Source organism: Haplochromis burtoni, unplaced genomic scaffold, assembly GCF_018398535.1.
Source record: "Haplochromis burtoni strain Fernald_Lab_line unplaced genomic scaffold, NCSU_Asbu1 Contig_208, whole genome shotgun sequence".
Classification (NCBI taxonomy): domain Eukaryota; kingdom Metazoa; phylum Chordata; class Actinopteri; order Cichliformes; family Cichlidae; genus Haplochromis; species Haplochromis burtoni.
Window position 1 is genome coordinate 1 of NW_024582569.1, and position 20854 is coordinate 20854.

The 20854-nt window shown below is 41.4% G+C and overlaps 1 protein-coding gene across 2 annotated transcripts in view; it reads right to left on the reverse strand.

The window, feature by feature from the left end:
* Positions 1-3819: 3819 nt before the first annotated feature.
* LOC102299513 overlaps positions 3820-20854 on the reverse strand; it is a 42428-nt gene continuing 25393 nt past the window's right edge. For both annotated transcript variants that reach the window (XM_005936213.2, XM_042226365.1), the window contains exon 7: positions 3820-3995. In XM_005936213.2, the coding sequence (XP_005936275.1) occupies positions 3945-3995 (51 nt within the window). In that variant the 3' untranslated portion in view covers positions 3820-3944. The remainder of the gene's footprint in view (positions 3996-20854) is intronic.

A 20854-nucleotide genomic window follows, 5' to 3' on the forward strand; every position in this document is an offset into this window, starting at 1 on the left:
AAAAATAATTTCCCCCAGGGATTAATAAAGTATTCTGATTCTGATTCTGATTCTGAATTTGGGTTGTGTCTGTGCTATGAATCACCACAGAAGAAGCAAACAAGTTTGAATTGAAATCAATAGAAGAATTCCACAATAGTAAAGGTGGTATACGTAAAACTTCAAGGAGAAAAGTTATAACTGAGCTTCTTCTAGAAGTTGTAAAGTAGAAATAAAGTTTAAATATCTCTACTATGGCCAACAATAGAATTATAGTACATGGCTCTCTATTGATACTGTTTTTTAATTGTTATACAAAACTTTAAGATTTTTATCTTTGTAAAAAGTGCTGTTTAAATAAACTTTACTTACTTATTTTCTGTTTTTAGGTTGGGGGTGTTCTTATGAATGGTGATGAACACAGACTGCTGTTAACTGATCCATTTTTCTTCAACTAAAACTCTGGCTATTTCTTCTACCAAAAGAAAAGAAAAGAAAACAGAGAAATGTGCAATTAGTATTTAAAGAACAATGAAGACATTCTTATCCCTTTTAGTGCTATTTAAGAACCAGCTCAGACTCGAGAAGAGAGTGTGAAATTGCTTTATCACACTATTTCTTGTTTTTTCTTGCTGCACCTGCGCCAATATTGTCAATTTGAACACCTGCCATTCTGGCACCCCTAGTTGGAAACAATAGATGCCTTGTTGGTATTCAAATCCAAGTGACATAGTAATGAAATGGATATTGCTGAGGCGGAAGACAATTTGTCAGGTGCTTACTCAGAAAGTACAGATTTTATTATGGAGATTGGTCTGCAATCTAATTGGCACAATGAGGTCAATCAGAAAGTGTCAGAGATTTATTCTGGGCCCAGATTGCTGTTTTTTTTTTTTTTCTCATTAACCAAACATCAACATCTTTTGAAATTGTATTAAAAACGGATTCTGGCCAGATGACATAACCTCCTTTTTAAGAGAGGCGGCAATGACGCACGTGTGACAAAAGATATGCAGAAGAACAGACTGAATATCACAATAGATCATTGTCCACCACTCAGTGGCAGAGTTAATCGACCGTCAGGCATAATATCTCAGGTGACATCACAGATATCAAAGGCCTAAATTTAATGAAGCTTAGAGGGATGATACATCAGCACTGTGTTCTGGTGTTATAACATATTACAGTAATTGCCCTGAGGGTGGCACTCTAATTAAAGAACATAATTTCTAACTTGGATGTGCCAAGTTGGCTACATGTCTAATCTGATTTTGATAAAATATGGAAGGATGCTTAATTTTGAAATTCCTTTTCAGAGTTTGACAACAGCTGATGAGCTGATAAAAATACAAACTGGCTGCAAACACCACTGGACCGATTATAAATGAGGGACTGTTTGAGAGCAGTCTAATATCAGCTTGACCAATGAATGTGATTAATCCTACCAAAAAGATCATAATATGTGCAATAGGATGATGGTGAAGCAGAGAATACAGCGGAAAATACCTTTTAATAACTCTCAACTTTAGCTAACCGACCTACTATGTGTGTAAAACAAAACAAAAAAAGCACTTTTACAACTAAGAAAACAATTACATTGTGTTCCCATGCTCAATTCAGTTTACTTAATCCAGACCTTCCCAAAGTGTGGGGCCCGCCCCCTAGGGGGGGCGCAGAGCCATTGCTGGGGGGCACATGAAAAGGGGGAAAAAAAAAACAACAATGCTTGGACACTGCTAGCATGGGGCGCCTACACAAACGCAAAGCAGGAGATGAAGCATCGCTGAATATGTTTCCAAACCAACTTCATTCTAAGCCAAAGACTAGAAAATATGGTGAAGCATATCTTCCCTTTGGCTTCACCTGCACAAGTGCCGAGGTAGGTCTCCCCTGCAGAATTGGTTTTCCCTTCGTCGGGAGCACCGCTGGGCTCTCCAAATCACGGACAAACAGCATCCCACATTCTTGATTTTTAGTTCACAAACACTTGTTGTAATGACTAACTACTCCTGACATTTTGGAGATGTTAGCTCTTTATACAGTAAAGTTACAGCGGGATACAAATAACATCAGGCTGATCCTGCCACGATTTGTTCCCCCTGTCTAAATCACGGACAAACAGTATCCCACAGTTGTTTATGTTTTTAAACCCATTTTGCACAGAGAGGCATTTTTTTAAAAAATGTATTGATAGCAATGTTGAACATTATTACACAGGAAAAAAACAACTACATGTAAAATAATTACATCGTGAGGCCTCTGCCTTTCTAAATTCAGGGACAGTAACTGCGTGTTTATATGTAAGCGTGTAAAACCTGAAGATAGAGACAAAATACTGTTATTTTCTTACTACCTGCAGATTACTTGTATTTGCTTAATTGTTTAATAAATGTTTGAGGTGTGAAATAAACCGCAATTGAGCAAAATATGGGTGTGTGTGGTTGGAGGATGTGCTAGTGCGTACGTGTGTGTGTGCGCGCGAGGGGGGGCGCGAACATTTTTCTGTAAAACAAAGGGGGGCCCAGCGAAAAAAGTTTGGGAACCACTGACTTAATCATACATAAAGACTGGGAACAAAGTGAAACATCTAGTATGCTTCTACTATCAACTTTCTCATATCACTCCTAGCGGGAAAGTAAAAGGCATGCTGGATCCCATATGAGCTATTATTTGAATAACAGATAACACAGTTTCAGTTGGTTTTGGTGAGAATTTACTGCAAGCACACAACTGTATGTCTTCTTGAATCTCTACTACCTGTTGCAGAGGTGCTAAAAGTAACACAAGCAGTCAGGTTTACACATTGACTGAATTACCAGTCTCTCTTATTCAGCAAAGAATCACTTTTGACATGGTAATGAAAAAAGTGATAGTTTTTCATTAGTTGAAAAAGACTTTATGACACCACACACGGCAAAAAGTGTAGCACTTCAGTGACAATTTAGAAAAAAAAAAGGTTTCAGAAGTAGTTTAAAGCAAAACAACCTTTGATGCAATTATGCTAGCTGTTGATAAACAGCTACCAACTCTTTTTATTTTAACATAGGCTAGTGGGGAGTAAGAAGCTTAATACCATCCTATAAATCTTTCCTTTTCACATTTCACACATCAGTCTCTTTCACCTAAATAACAGCTGACATATAAAATTTGAGGGCTGAGGGAGGGAGAGTGGCTGCACAGTTTGAACTTCTCTAATTTCAATCAAATGAGTTGGAATAGGCCCAACCTGCTGTTCAGAGCCGACTCCTCTCATGGATCAATGGCCTCTGAGCCTTGATAATCTCTGAAATTGATTGGCTGTCTCATTGATCATTACTTCAGCATTAGCCAATCAAACATCTTCCCAAGTAAACAAACATGGCAAATAAAGACATCCCCTGAAGTTTAGTCCCGGAGGAGACGCAAGAGATGTGAAGATAATATATAAACTGAAATCCCTCTTGGAAGAGAATATCAAATCATAAGAGTGCTTAATATTTCACTGACTTGATGAAATATGCATTGTAGCTCAGAAAGAAGGAAAAATGCAAAGATTTGGATGCATTATGTATGAGAAGGTCCGCTGGCGAAAATGACACTGCACTGTTGAATAATCGTCATTTCACTATCACCCCAGCGCAATGAGATATTGTTATTACTACGCATCACTCAATTCATTTGGAAAGTGCATACAGTTTGCATTTTGTATTTAGAGCCTAACTTGTGCGTGCACAGCATCCAGATGCTCACTAATGAACTAAAGCAATGACTGTTGTGTGTCCTTTGCCTCTGCCTCATTTAATAAATTTCAGTACAGTACTGTGTTTTAGAATAGAAGAGTATATTACCCAAGCCCAAGTGCTACTTTGATGCAAATATTTATTGGGATTATAATAAAGGAAAAACAACTGAGGTTAGTGCATTTTTATACAGACCAGAACTGTCATGGGTGAAGACAAACAAAAGAAAAAGAAAAGAAAACTGTGTCACCATGGCTGCCATCTCACACGGCCACTTTCAGGATGGACACCCGTGGCCTGAAAAATAGAAAGAGAGATATAAACATGCATGGATTTCCCATCCTGGTATCATGCTGTTATGGAATACAAATAACAGACAAACATCCACAAACCATTTTGCACGTTATTCAATGCATTTTTTTTCCTTATGTGTCATTTTCAGGTCACATAGTGGAGGGTATTCTATCCCCGACTCTAACTACCTCATGGCATTTAATGCTCTAAAATAACACGTAAAAGATTGAAAATGGGTGGAAATCACAACAAAGTCTTGTGTAAGGTTTATATGCTAATTCCATAATCATCCAGACATTTGAATATATAAATATATATAGATATATATATAGATAATACATATATGAGATAGATAGATAGATAGATAGATAGATAGATAGATAGATAGATAGATAGATAGATAGATAGATAGATACATAGATAGATAGAATACATACATAAATACATAAATACATATAGATACATATAGATGTTCATGTATGTACACAGATGCCCCTGAGACAATCCAGCAAATAGAAACTGGATGCAAGATCCTAGCAGGCAGGCCATAGATGGAAACAACACAAGAAACTGGCTGACATAATATGCAGGAACAGGACCCTTGAGCTCCCAGGCCTCTGGTAAAGGACCCAAGCTTGAAGTACAAAGTACTGGACCAGTCTTTTGAGTACTTGTACTTATGGCCATTGATCAAAGGTCTTTGATCAATAATCAATGGGCTTTGATCAGTGGTTGTTGATCAATGGTCATGACAATTTGCATATTAATGATCAAGGAACTGATGTCACAGCCCATTGTTCCTTCAGTGGGCTAGTTTCAGTCATTGTACAAATGTACTGTTTATAAGGCTGGGGAAACCTGCACTCAGCCAAGACAGAAGAAGTCACTTGAATTAGTTTTGAAATGTTTCTCCCACTGAAAATGCTATGTCCAGATGAACAGAATCAACCTTTTGGGACCTACAGGACTTTGTCAGCCATGGCAACCCATGCCATGAAGATCCCTGGGCTGAGTCAGCAGAGCGTTGTCAACTTTTACACATTATGCACCTCAACACTCAGTGACAGTGCTCTGTAACTTTGTGTGTTCTGCCACTTAACAGCTGAGTTGCTGTGGTTTGTAAATGCTTCCAATTTGCAATAATACCCCTCACAGTTAATCATGGAATATCAAGGAAAAAAGAAATTAAATAAATATCATTGTAGCAATGGCAGTATGCTATTACAGTACAGCACTCAAATTCAGGGAGCTTTTTAGAATAAGAAATGTTTATAAGGCAGATTAAAGTAGTGCAGTGCTTGTTTTCTCAGCACAGAAGAGTGCAGCCCTAGGCAAAAAACACTGTATACACTCTAGAGGACACATTTACCAGAAGCATCATGGGACTAAGATGATGGTGAAATCCAACACTAGTTCTAAAAGCACTGTAGCAGATAGTTATTCCGCTGGTCTTACAGGAAACTAGACTTACATGCCTCCTCTGAGCTCTGCTTGCAGAGAGAGGCCAGACACTTTAGCCAATCACAGGGCTTTTCAGACCAGATAAGGTGAGTAACATAGAGAGTGAAAAAAGTCAATACAGAAGTAAGACAAGGTGCCACAAAGGTACTGAAAGTGCAAAAGTGCAGTTTGAATCCTGCGAGAAACCAAAAGTAGGTCCTGACTTACATTTAGCATATGCCTGTGCTCATCTGGTAGAAGTGTGGAAGAACAAGGAGAGAACTTTTTTTAAAAGAATTTGTATTTTTATCATGCAGCACATCTTACAGAGAAAACTCAGCACAGTCAGTATCCTCTTCTGCACAGACAATCATCATTATGAACCGTTCAACTGTTGTCCTCTGCAAGCGCTGATTAAATTAAAAAAATACAAATAATGATAAATAATAAGAAATAACTACAACTTGTACAAAACACACCCAACATATAAAACTTAATGCAGTGCAACCTTATTACACTGCCAGTAATAAGGTATTACTACCTTATTACTGGCATCCAACTTCTTTAAAGCTGTGCTTCACCTTTACTAATCCTGTTGCAGTTGGATAAAACACACAAAAGAACAGGGTTTTTTTAATACTCACCACAGAGCTAGTGCCCCTGCTCTGAAGCTTCAGTGGCAGGGAGCCACTACACAATAAAAGACAAACAACTGGAAGGAAAAGCTTTACTGCCCACTGTATTATGAGACACACAAGAACTACAGTCAGCAACTAAAGTCAAAATGTTTTTACACAACAGTAGCAGAAATTTTCTTTGAATAAAAACACCGATGCATTTAAATAATTCCTCTGAGGTACAGAGAGAAAAGGTTGCTAATAATGAAAGTAGCAATAATTGGTTTGGTATACTTTGGTATACGCATAGTAATGATTGTGAGAGTTCAGAGGTTTGAGCACTTTTTCACACTTACTAGTGCTGCTTAATTTGATCATTGCAGATAATATGTTAGTGCAGGAAGTAAAAAATATTAGATTCTTTTTACTTTCACTCTGAATTTCCTCCAGTTTTGAAACCACAAAGCAGAATTTAACTCCAGTGGATTACTGCAAATAGATGTTGACAACATCTACATGATTTTGTAGACATCCTGACACAAATACAAGTTAAGGATGCCACACATGGTATTCAGTCTTAAAGCCATGCTGCTTCCAAGGTGTTGATATTTGCACACAAATCTTTTGGACAGGAATTTTTTAAAGAGTAATTGCATCACAGCAGGAGGCTGACTTTGATGGGCAAAGGATCCAGTGTTTGCTACGGATGTGTATACCAGGCTCGGGGCTTAACTCTGAGTAACACAAACAATGAAATGCTCTAGGCTCAAACAAACAATTTTATCAAGGCATTGCACAGGGAGGAGTGTAATTTGATGTAGCGTGTGTATCCTGGGCACATCTCTTTAAAGGCACCAGTTTCCTAAAGTGCACAATCCAGTGTTTTACAGGTCGACTACCACAGGCAAAAGAGCTCACTGGCTGAAGTCCCTCAACACGCGTGAAACCCCCTAAACCTTGAGAAGCCTGGAAAGTGCTATTTTTCCATTTAACTTGATAAAATCTTAGACTTTTACAGTTGCTGTTTTCTGCAAGGTTTGATTAGACGTTGTGAAACCCTCTGAATGCACACGGTTAGAGGTTCTCTCAAAACACACTTGAAATAGAGTGGGTTTGAAAATGGCTTATACAAAAGCCATTTTCAAACCCATCAGTTTTATATGAGCGGGTAAAAGGAAGCACCTTTCATACTGCTTGTTGAAAGGCATGGGTGACTTCCTTGAATGATTAGAGAGATTAAAATGTTTAACTAACAATGCATTTAATAGCCACAAGAGCAACGTAGTAAGCACAGTGTGCCTAAACACTTTGGCAAAAAGCACACTGACTTTTTCAACAGAATCTTAAACACAACACACATACTACCTGGCATTCAGCCACTTCGTGTGTGCCAGAATTTACATTTGTTGTTTCTGATTGTATTTCCTTTTGTGGTAGCTGTTTTGTTGCTTTTTTCTTTTCTTTTCTTTTTTTCAAAAAGACATGTTTAAAAAGCTCTGACTTGTAACCTTCAGTTCTGAGTTGATTGACCCTGTGAATGGAGACACACTGTTAGGCTCAGAACAGGTGATCAGAGGTAGCTCGGTCTGTTCAGTCTGAGCATTTTGACTTTTAGTTAAGCGTGTGCTTTGGTAATGAACAAAAGCCATCAGTGGAGCTCCAGCTATGATTTAACATAACACAGGGTAAGCGAAGTTTCTACATTTGAATACAGGGGTACTGGAAATATGACCATTTGTCAATGTAGACTGTGAGATTTTTTTTAAGACAGAGAAAAAAAAAGAACCATTTAGTTAACACAATGAAATTTTGGTCTTTGTTATCTACTCAATCAACATTGCATCAACTGAGAAATTCTTGGCCAGTTCTATTAGTGGTGTGTAAAATGATAATTTGACAACATCAAAAATTGATACCAATACTTTTTGGTCATTTTATTCAGTTCTTTTTATACATAGATAATTATTGCTCCCTATAATTTGTAAATTGCTTTCTATATTGGCCCTCAGTGATACTTGTTCAATATGTATTCAGTATGCTGCTTCACTAAGTGTTCCTTGCTATTACTGGTTTGGCCCTTCATTTTGCCTTCAGAATTCTTCATGCTATAGATTCAACAAGTGTTGGAAACATTACTCAGAGATTTTAGTCCACAGTGATGTGACGTTATAATAGTATAATAGATGGGGGCTGCACATCCATGACTACATCTCAAAAGTGATCTATTAGATTGAGATGTGGTGACTCTGGCATTGTGTCATTTAACTAAAGTTGAATACAGTCAATGAATAATGAATATAGTCATTGTCATGTTCAAGAACTCAGGGAGCTTTGTGGTGAGTTATCATGCTCCAAGACATGTTCAGCAATAATACTCACCCAAAGTGTGCCCTACACTATAGAGCCACTAGAACCCTTGACTGCTGGTACAAGGCAGGATGGAGCAATGCCTTCATGTTGTTTATGCCAAATTCTGATCCTACCATTGGACTGTCACGAAAGATATCAACACTCATCAGCCCATGATTTCTTTTTTCTATTTTTTTTACTGTTTCTATCTATCTAGATATCTATTCTATTTCTATAGTCCAACTTTGATGAGCCTGTCCTTTGCTGACAGACATGGCACCTGCTGTGGTCTTATCAGCTTTGTGATTGGATGTGCAGTTACTTAAATCGCCTTTCTTCCCAATCCTGATGCTCAGTTTGAACTTCTCCATGTCTGCATGCCCAACTACACTGTGTTGCTTCCATATGATTGGCTGATTAGATATTTTCGGTAACTAGCAGCTGAACAGGTGTCCTAATGAGTGGCTGGTAAGTGTCTATATTGCTGAATACTTAATGTAACTGTGCTGAAAGCTTTCCATTATTCAGTAATTTAAACCAGTGGTTTTGTCATATCTATTCAACTGTAACCCAGTGGGGTTAAAAGAAATGTGACAGCTGCTGAAGACAACGATGTGAATAAAATAGTTGGGACAAATTTTAAAATGGATTAAGCTACAAAGTCACAGTCCAAGCCAGTAGTAATGAGTTTGGTGGCATTCATTTTTGACATTTAAAAATCTTGCTGAAACGCTCTCTGTGCTAAAAATAAATAAATAAATAAATAAATAAATGAAAAAGAAGAAGAAAAGAAAAAATATTTCAGTGTTTATTTCAGAGGTTTTTTTGCAACTGCTTTAAATTCTCATTTGTGCTTTGATATTGAGTGTATGAATGAGGATATTTAAAAGTGAATGACAGAACCTTCATGGTCAGCAATTACCATTGTAACTGACCCACAGTTGAAGCTAAGTTCAAGGTGGAAAAGAACAAGATCAGATAGCAAAAGATCTCAAGTGGACCTGAGAACAATATAAAACTTGGATTACTGGTCCTCGGGTTTATTTGTGCCCTGTATAAAAATAATTTTCTTCATCCCAAGAAAGTTTTTTATTCCTTCTTCCCTCTCTTCAAAGTTTTCATTTCTTGTCCATTTCCCAACAACTTTCTGTAATGGCAGAGAAGCAGGTAGATATCATATGCATTACTGAGACGCATGTACAACAAGAGCGAGGAATTTGCGCTTGTGGCTTCTGAGAGGTGGTACATTTTGGTGATTAGACAATGACGCAGTTATATGTTTGTAGCCTGTTGTGGGCATGGTTAGTTTCTTTTTTGCAATGGATAATGAAAAGTTCTCCTCATTTCTGGGTTTGCAAACCCAAGGCTCCTGGTAGCCTGATCTTTGAAGGAATGAGATCATAATATGCAAACTTTCTACTATTTCACTATTGTAAAAATGGCCAGCTTGTCTTGGCACAATAAAAACACCACAAAGAATAAACTTCACAAAAGTAAGAAGATAAAAATGGAAGGCACTATTTGTTTTAAAGCCCAAAAACACAGCTGTTACACAAAGAATGGCGGAAGATGTTACATTCCTGTGTGTAAAGAAACAGACTTTGTGGCTTTGTCTCAGTTGAGATCCTTGATTGACAGGCGCGCCACAGAGCTGTGTTCAGGCTGCCTTATTACTGGTTTCACTCTCAAGGAGAATAAGGGGGAAAAAAAGACAAGAAAAAAATGGATGCCTCAAATAGGCTTTTCCCTCTCTGTGTGTCAAAGACTAGAGATACAATTTTCCTGAAGTAACAATCAGCAGATCACTCTCTGCCTGCACGGTGTCCACAAGCAATCTTCTAGCTATCCTGAAACACGGCATTCATAAATGGGGCCTGAGTGTGGGGAAATAAAAAAAAAAAGGTTTGTTGTTGTATTTAGTTTTTGGGATGATTTTCGTGTGACTGCATCTGCTTGCTTTTCATACCATATATATATATATATATATATATATATATATATATTTATGTGTGTGTGTTGTGTGTGTCTGTGTGTGTGTGTGTGTGTGTGTGTGTGTGTGTGTGTGTGTGTGTGTGTGTATCTGTGTCGTGTGTGTGTCGTGTATCTGTGTCTGTGTGTGTGAGTGCTATTAAGGGACTGAGATTTGCCTCATTGACATTCATGTATGCATTTGATGTCAAACAGTCTAAATATTTAAGACACTAGAGGGCAAGGGGAAGAAATCGGGGCGCAGTCACAAGATGCTGGATAATTGATTGATTGTCCTCACTGCAGTGCACAACAGCTTGCATTGTACTGTATAAGTGCTGCATGCACTTGTGCAAAGTGTCTGCGGGAGTAATTAGTTCAGAAGCATCGGCTCTGCTTTTGATAGGATGACTGGTGTGTGGGTATCATAAATATGCATATTTGTGCTCACGTCACTTAGTGAATGAGTCTACAGGATTCTGTGTGTGCTGGCATCACTCTGCGTTGCTGTGTGCGTAACTGTGCCTTTGCTAATGTCCAAACAATGAAGTTCAAATAAAAAAAAAATCAAGGCGAGGATAGCATTTTGAGGCTGTTTGGATGACAGGGAAATATTGGCCCAGCAATGATATGCCTTTTATGGAATCACTTTGATGGTCAGAAAAAAAAAAGAGTCCCTCTCTTTCTTGTTCTTACTTCCTCCCAGACACAAAAGAATATCACAAACTTCTTTTCGCAAGCCGTCTTGCCAAAATCAAACTCAAACAAACACAGGAGGGGAAAAAAGAAAAAAAAAACCTCCAGTCAGCTTTCTGTTAGTTCTTGTACACCAGAGTAAATGCTTATTCAGTTGCCATGGAAGATCTGCAAAGTAGTGGTGTGCAATACTGCAATTTTGGTGCCAAACTGTTACCAAGTAAACACATGACCAGTATTGCCAATACCAATTTAAAAGTAACTTATAAAGGGGAGGGTGTCATAATTTATGAGTCATCATCAATTCATCATCAAATTGGTGACAATTATGACATTTATACATTTTAATGATCACAAAGTCACTGTACTTTCTACAGTAATTAGTTAACACAACACAATGCACCTTTCAGCTTTTCAGCTTATATATTTTGAAACTAGGGTTTTTGGAAACCAGAAATGGAAACGTGTTATATGTATATGACAGACACATACATACTGAACTTAGAGCCTAAAAACAAAGTAAATATTAAGATATGATTTCCTTGTAAAATACATCCCAGACCAAGAAGGAAAATAAATAAACCTTTCCTGCTTTTTTGCAGATATGTAGTGTGCAGTTATCTACAGTATCACCCCCTTTTACCCAAATCACAAAATATTAGTAGGAGGCACCTTGTTCAGTTACTGAGATGAGCTGGAGAGCGTTAATAAATATGTGAAATTGACCCGGGTCTCTAACGTGTTCCACAGCATTATGAACAGCAAGTTCTACCTTGTGAATAATGCAGTCGCTGACACACAGATTAAGGTTGATGTTTTAACACAGGACTGTGTCTGTTCCTCTCAATCAGCCTATCACATCAGGTGCACTATCACATAAATCCAACATTCCATGCACATAATTTCCATAGCATGTGACTGACAGCATCCTTATGCATTGTTGCAGCTGAACAAGATGAAAAAAGAAAAAGTGTGATCTGAGTGCAGATGCATACAGGTACAACTGCAAGCTAGTTGTGGGCACTGAGCTCGCCTGCTTGAGTATGTTTATGGTGTTGGTACAGCTTTTAACATTCTTGCTGTGCATTTAATTGTACTAACAGAGTATACATACTGTGGCGAGCTCAGACAAGGAGGAGACAGAGGTATCGGTTGGTCTAGCTTCCCGTGAGTTAGCCAGGGAGCACAGCCGTTTATTAGCATTCAACAGAACACCACGACAACAAAAACAAAGGCGCTCTCTCCAAACAGAAACACACAGTCGCAGAGAGAGCGTGTCACATGGTAACCATGGCGACATAACGCTACCGCCTGAAACAACAGAAACAACCGTGACCCGCTACATAGCCCCCACCTAAGAGGTCAGTCATCCCCGACAACCCCATTACCCAACAAGTCCTGCAAATGTCCAGGTGTCTTCTTTTGGCGCACCAGCCGATCTCGACCGGTGGGGGAAGAGTCACTCGGATCAGTACATGGGATGCCACCAGCATCCCCTGCCTCGGCGGCTGCTGGAGCAAGCGGTCGGTATGGTGACAGTCTGTCCTGGTGCAACACCACCATGCGCCCCGGGCCCAGCATGCGGATCCGGTACACCACTTCTGTTAGCTGCTCCACGGCCTACGCCGGCCCTTGCCAGTGACTGCAGAGCTTGGGGGACACTCCTCTATTGCGAATCAGGCAGTACACCCAGACCTTGTAACCAGGCATGAAAGCTCCCCCCTCGGGACCGGCCTGGGCCTGGCGGGTGTAGTCATGAACCACCTGCAACCGCTCCCTCAGCCTCCTGTAGTAGTCCATCTCTGGCCCACCATCAATCTCTGGCTCGGGGGGGGGGAAACGCGAACACCAAATCCAAGGGCGTCCGGAGCTCCCGTCCAAACATCACGGCTGCAGGCATGCACTCGCTGGACTCCTGAACCGCAGTCCGATACGAGCAAAGAACCAGGGGCAGGTGTCGGCCCCAATCCCGCTGGTGGCGGCTGGTGAGAATGGCGAGCTGAGTGGCCAGCATGCGGTTGAAGTGCACGACCAAGCCATCGCTTTGCGGGTAGAGCGGTGTGGTTCTCGTCCTCTCCACCCCCAGCTGCCGACAGATCTCCCCGAAGACCTTCGATTCGAAGTTACGCCCCTGGTCACTGTGGAGTTCAGCCAGGACCCCAAAATGGGTGAACATCTCCTCCACCAGTTTCTCTGCCGTCATGGTTGCACTCTGGTCCGGCACCACATAGGCCTCTGGCCACTTTGTGAAATAGTCCATGGCCCTTGAGTTGGGCTCTTCTGTGCCATGCAGGTGTCACAGCAGTGCACATGAAGTTCCACATCCCATCGACAACTAGGCCAGTAGAACCGTCCCCTGAGATGGTGAAGAGTTTTGGCATTCCCATAGTGGCCGGCCCCCAACAGCTGCACAATATCTCTGCCCTGACTGGGGGCCCGCCATCTCCGGTATAGGAGGCCGTCATGGGTCTCCAGATTGTTGTACTGGGAGTAGTAGGCCTTCACTTCAAGCCCCTGTCCCGACACCTCTGTCCAGGCTGGGCGTTGCGCCGCCTCCAGCCAGGCCCCCACCTGAACCAACGTTGCGTAAGCCTCCTGCTCCCGGTTCAGCTGTTGCGTGGTCAATGGGACCAATCCCCCTCCGCTGGCTGTGGCCTTTGCAGTAGTCACGCCCAGTGCCTCCTGGGTCCGCTCCTCCTGCCACTGACAGTAGTGGCACTTGACAGCCATGCAGGGCCGTCTGGAGAGGGCATGAGCGTTGCCATGCTGTCGACCTGCCCGATGCTGGGTCTCAAAGTCTTAGCCCTGAAGGACCTCAGGCCAGTGGGCCACCTGATCTTCTGGGTGTTTGAAATTCAGAAGCCAAGTTAGTCAGTGCGCAGGAGGAACCGGCAGCCATGCAGGTATGGCCGGAAGTGCCACACCGCCAGCACTACGGCGAGCAGCTCCTGCCGAGTCACGCAGTAGTTCCTCTCTGCTCACCCGAGAGCACGGCTGAAGTATGCTACCACTCTTTCTCCGGCCTCATCCTGCTGTGAATGGACTGCCCCGACTCCTACATTGCGTCAGGGGTAGGCCAGGACTGGAGCTCTGGTGAGGGCCTCCTTCAGCTGTGCAAAAGCCGCAGCACAGGCATCACCCCAGCCAAACGGCTGACCCTTATCAGTCAGGCGGTGGAGAGGGCTGGCTATCGTTGTGAACCCCTTGATGAACTGGCGGTAGTAGGAGGCTTGGCCCAGGCAGCTCCGCAGTTCTTTGACATTCGAGGGAGTCGGGCAGTCCCGGACCGCAGCCACCTTTGCGCCGTCGGTGGCAATACCTTGAGCACTGATCACATGGCCCAAGAACGTGGTCTCTCTCGCCAACAGCACTTCGCAGGGTTGAGCCGCAGCCCAGCTTGTCGATGGCACTGAAGACCTCGCTCAGGTGGGACAGTGCACTGTCGAAGTCGCCACCGTGCACCAACAGGTCATCCAGGTACACAACACAGCGGCCACGAGGGATGTTCACGAGCACCCTGTCCATCAGCCTCTTGAACATCACTGGCGCATTGCAAAGCCCGAATGGGATGACCCTGAATTGCCACAGCCCCTACAATATGGGGTTTTTGTTTTGTTTTTGGGTTATTTTGGTTTTTGTTTTTTTTGGGGGGGTTTTTTGGGGGGGGGTTGTTGTTTTTTTTACTGTGTGATATTCTAGCATTATATACATTTCCTAGCAGTGTTGGGTGTAACCAGTAGCGGTTTTTGATACGGGCGACACAGGCGGTTGCCCGGGGCGGCATCATGGTGGGGGGCGGCATCATGGGCATCGGCAGAAAATAAATAAATTGCTCGTACTCATGCTGCCCCGACATCAGCCGGCGCATATTGGGAATGGCATAGGCCCCGATCGGTTTTCTATCGCCCATTTGCTGGGAGTAAGGGCGCCCTCCGTTTGCGAGGTGCGCCTGCTGCTTGCGGCACAGGGAGGAGAGGGCGGGGCGGCGGGGGATTCTCTGGCTGGCTGGGGCAGTGTCTAATAACCAAATCGCAAAATAAAACAAAATAAAAACAAACCAACAAACACGAAAACACCAGACATTATGATACAGACTTATAATGTGCACCGATGTTTTTTCGAAATTCTATACATGAAAAGTGAGCGCGAGAGCCCTCGGTGCGCCTGCTCACTGCTGAAGTCAAAGTAAACTTTATTGTCATCTCTGCTACATACAGTCCAGTATATAGAGAGACGAGATGATGAAGCTCCAGTTAGAGCAGTGCAAGTAAACAAACAGTGAATCTAAGAAGAGTAAGAAAATAAATATACACTTTAGGACTAGGGGTAAAGGGATCAATAACAATTTAAAATTTATAATTTACAGTTTGATGATTTAAAGTCTCACAACCTGTCGAAAGGGGAGGGGCCTGGCGGCTTCCAAATAGAGCACATTTCATTCGTAATGTTGTAAATCCAAGCCCATTATCTATTCATGATTTGAATCATGGATTGTGCGAAATCCCAGAAATAAACCTTAGACAAAGTGAATCTGTGAATTAAGGTGTAGGTCTATTAGGTTATGTTGTGGTGATCCTCGGGTTGGGGGATGGGTGTTCATACTGGAGTGCAAAATTAAAACCAATGGAAGATGGACAAGAAAAGTTCAAAGCCATCAGGTGCCTAGTTTAGAAAAAATAGAAAGGAAGAGGAGGAGAAACGAGCAAATGATACAGGTAAGCAGATGTGTCATTGGATAATGGCAGATCATGTATCCTGAAACAATCAGAATCAGAAGACTCTATTAACCCCTAAGGAAATAATGTGGATTACAGTTTCTCCAAGAAGAAATGGTAAAAATACTAACAGTAACAGACTAAACTCCAAACAATACATTATGTTAAAGATTTTAATATTAATTAGTCATTGTCAATTGTTGATTTATCCTGTTCTCATTGTATGACGAATTATGATGGCTGTTTGGTAGCCTTCATAAGTGTGTGTGTGTTTTATGTTAATGTACAATACTTAATATGTTTTATGTATGTGTCTGTGTGGGGAGGGGGGCAGAGGGAGTGTTCGCCCAGGGTGCCAAACAGGCTAGGACCGCAACTGGGTGTCACACATTATAAAGTGATCACATTACATTTTTCAATAATGCATTAGTGTACATCAAAATTCAGTAATTATATTACAGTACCAATTATGTTGTACAAAAGTGCTTCAGTTATCTGCACGCGGGTGGCTAAAAAACAAAAAAAAGTCCATTAAAAACAATCAAACAAACTTTTTTTTCTTCCATGACAATCAGCTGTTTGCTGGGAGAAGGAAAATGTTGAAGCAGTCTACAACTTTTCCTGGATTGAAACTAGCCACATTTTACTTGTAACAGAACTTTGGCTCTTAGCAAGCATCTACACAGATAGAATGCTAAGACAAAGCTAGCAAGAAGCCCCAGTGATGAAGAAACACTTATAGATGCACCTTAGAACACACATGCATCAACACTACAATGAGCGGGTGGAGGGAGGTTTGGAGTCTTCTCCCACCCCCATTCTCTGCGGCCTGCTGGAGCGGGGGGTAGCTAGGAGGAGTTGGCCGTCCGACTGCGGTCTGGAGTGTGGGGCCTCCCTGCTGCTGCGGAGTCGGGGTGGTCTGCCTCTCCCCACCGCAGGGAAAAGGGTAACACCACCTGGGTCTGGGTGCAGTTCCCCCCTCCAGGGGCAAGGGTACCTAGACCCGGTTTGTAGAGTACGCTTGGGGAGTGTGATCGTGTGTACAGCGTCTCTTTATGTCTGTCTCCACGTTGGTTGAGTGTGGAGTAAGTGCATATGAGAGCATGAGGGTGGGAATGGATGTTTGTGTCTGTGTGTGCCTGTATGTCTGTGTCTATATGTCAGGTTGGGTATCAGACAGCCACCTCTCTGGGGACACTCAGGCCCTCCAAGGTTTGGAGGCCTATCTCCACCCACCACCACTTCCCCTGCCAGTGGCGGACTCCCTCAGGTGTCGGTGCGTTGGTGGTTCTTTGTGTCTGGGGGTGGGCGTCCAGGGTACACACCGGCTCACTCCTTGCGGCGGACGCTGTGCCCACTCCCTCATCGTAATGGAGAACCTGGAAAAGCGCGCTGTCACAAGGGCCACGGTTAGCCACCCAAAAAACCCCCTACAACCCCAACACAACAAAACGTGAACCCAGCCCTTCGGAGGTGGGGTGCCCCCGGCCTCTCGGCCTGGGGCTCGGTCACTCAGGCACAGCTGGCTGGCCGGCGGAGCTCACGGGCGCGTCACTGCAACTCCCCCTGGCTTCTGCTCCGCGGCTGCTGAGTGAAGCCCTCATCTGGGACTCTCCTCAGCTCTTACTGGAACAGTGGCGCGGCTGCCCCTCTGTTGGTCTTCCTGGTCTCTTGTGTTCTGGGGGCCTCTGGATGTCTGGAGTTTTGATCTCCTCCATACCTGCTTCACACCCTGGAGGACGGGGCTGTGGCCCCCCCACACTCCCTAGCAGATCGTTACATGGAGAAACCTTTGGAATACAAGCGCGCTGATCCACACAGGTATGCACACGAGGTGTTCACTGCTCGTAGACCCAAATTACACCTTTCTTGGCTGCTACTTCGAAGCACATCTAGTCCTGCGTGCTGCACAACAACATTGAATATTTAGTATTTACTGCTGTTTACACTTAGCTAGATTAATGCGATGGTGTTGTGTTTAGTATGTTGCTTTGTTTTTGGTTTTTTTTGTCTTTTTTGCTTGTTTTCTATTCCTCTCTCAACAGGTGATCCAGGAGATTTTTATTTCTTTTCTCCCCCCCTTTCTCACTGTCCCTCTCCCCTTCTGTTTTCCCTTTCCTTCCTCTTTCTTTCTCCCTTTCCTATCCCTCACTCATGTCTGTCCCGTCTGTAACATCTGAAAATAAAATATAATAAATAATAAAAACAAAGATCGACCAAATGGACCAATACGGCAATGCCACGATGATCCATTTGGCAAAGTAAATCCATTGGGTATCCTTGTTGGTCTTCAGACAACAATTCTGATGGCTAAAGAACCAAATGGGACAGGCAGAAAAACAAAACAAAAAAAAAAACACTTATAGATACAACTTGCTAATAAAGCTATGTAGCATTGGCTAGCACTCCAGCCACCCATCTGATTATGGTCACAGCTAAAGTGCCTATAACTAAAAGGGCCAACTCAAGGCTTAGAAATGGTAGTCTGCGAATTGTATGTGTAAAGACAAGTTACAAAGAGAGTCAACTTAAAGTGAAATTGAAACTGAGAAAAAAAAACATAAATGGGAAAATGTAGAACGTGTTAGTAAAGACTGGCGCAATGCTTTTTAAAGTGTGGGACATGCAGGTAAGGGTGTGTCAGAAAAGTCAGAGAATAAGAGATTAAAAACATTTAAAATGGCTAAAAGAAATACAAACACAGTTTTTAAAAAAGGGTAAGTTACAGGGATAGCTAAGTAGCTCAAGTTAGCTAGGAGTAAGATAAAACATACAAAATAAAAGACAAACAGTTTAAAGGAAAGAATAAAATATTTAAATGCATAGCTGAACTGATAAACTGAAAATATAAACATAAGCTAGCTACAAGTAAAGAAAATGCAGTTAAAATATTTCTAAAATGTAAAACTAAATCAAACGGAAGCGTAGAGCTGCCACCCAGGCAAAAGAAAAATACAAGTGTATCACGTTATAACGTGAAAAGTTTATTGTTCTAACAATATACTATCATGTTTGTACAATATACTATCATGTTTGTACAATATACTTTTCACGTTTGAACAACATAATATCACGTTATTACAATATACATAATTTACACGTTTGTACATTAATATAAATATTATATTGTACGAACATGATCATATATTGTACAAACAGGAAAAGTATCTTGTTAGAACAATGAACTTTTCACGTTATAACATGATACACTTGTATTTTTCTTTTGCCTGGGTGGCAGCTCTACGCTTCCCTAAAATCATGTAGCTTTTTTTTCTCAAATACGACATGAAATGTTATAGGGGTGAAAAAAATCCTCTATAAATAAATAACGAGATAACTAAATTTTTCTTTGGTGTAAATTTTGTTCATAGTACACCTAAAATATGACAGGAGGTGTTAATATAGAGACACTACTTATTTAAATTAATTGTGTGCAAGCACTTGATGGCAAATACATTGAAATAATAATAGGCACTTTTTGATGATACCTTCTAAGAGTGAAAATACACAATGCACATATTCAGAGGCACAAGCTGTTATCAAGGTAAAGGACAGGATGTTGAAAGCATGAGAAAGGTGTGGAGGGCATGAAAAAGAGAGGTCAGATGGGGTGAGCAGATGGGAGGAAAGGTGGGATAAGAGAGAAAAGAGTGTAAAGACAGGGAGAAGAAAGAGTCTGATGGCTCCATAAAAATAGCCCTTCTTTTTATTCTCATTCTTCGGCTCATGTTCCCAAAATGACACTGCTGAACCATAAAATGCTGTAGCGCTTCACCCTTCACCCTGCCTTGTGTCTTACACAGATCAGGTTGTGACAGTTTGACACCGATAGTCACCCTCACTGTTTGCTGTGGAGTTCCGCTTATAAAGGCCTACTGCCGTCAGCCTCTATCCCGCATGCTCACTGGAGGTGCACAAAAGGAGGCAGAGAGAAAATGGCATTTGAAATTCGGAGAAAATAGAGGCACAAAGAGACCGTTGATGAAAAGCATTGCAGAATTTAAAAGGGATTGAAAAAGGTTGCACTATTTCATTTCAAAGACATTTTTTGTTCTCAGCCTTTGGTGCAAGTAAAAAGAGCTTCACTTGATGACAGAGAGCAGAATTGATTTTTAAGGTTTCCTTTTCATGAATAATACTACTACTGCAAATAATGCTTCTGCAAATTTAATCTATAAAAACACAGTCAACTGGATATTTGCCACCTGTCTTAGTTTTTTTTCCATCATCAAGTAAAAGGAGCTACTTTTGTTTTTGTTTTTTAATTGATCTCTGTGAGTGATTCATCTATACTCAGTTACGAAAATCCATTAAAGGCTTTTACATTTAATAATGTAAAGAATAGCATTTTGGCATAAAGGAACTAGTGCGTTCTACATGTATAGTGTTTGGAACAAAGAAAACATGGCATGGCATTAGAGTTAACAACCAAAGTGTCTAAAATGTAAACACAGCTTTTCCTATCCATTCCAGCTTCTTTGCTGACATTTTTAAATATATATACATGAAAAAAGCTGAACAGCTTTGACTCATAGGGGAATCTAAGTATTTTCATAGCAATTACATATGTTTCTGCACACACAGTCAGGTGTTGTATAGCAGAATTGTAAAGACAATCAATCTCTATTAACCTTATCTATATCTGTGAGGGAATAATGTAGTATTACAGGTTACCTCTATAGTATTTATGAACAGCAATTAAACCATATATTTGTCTGCTCTTCTGAGAAAACAGAAAACTGAAAATAATAACTCTGTTTTGTCAATGTCGGAGGACTGCTGTTCAACCAGTTTAATCTGATATTTTGCAAGATGTTGTCTGTACTAGACCCTTTTCTTTACATCCTTGCATTTCACCCATGAATAGCACCAGTGCAACACTATGAGGGAATTGCACCATCAAGGCTTACACTTAGCCTTAAGGACTGATCTGTTACACCTGCTGCACCATGTTGTTTCTGTAGAGCTTGTAAGACTGTTGTTCTACATAGATAGATAGATAGATAGATAGATAGATAGATAGATAGATAGATAGATAGATAGATAGATAGATAGATAGATAGATAGATAGATAGAT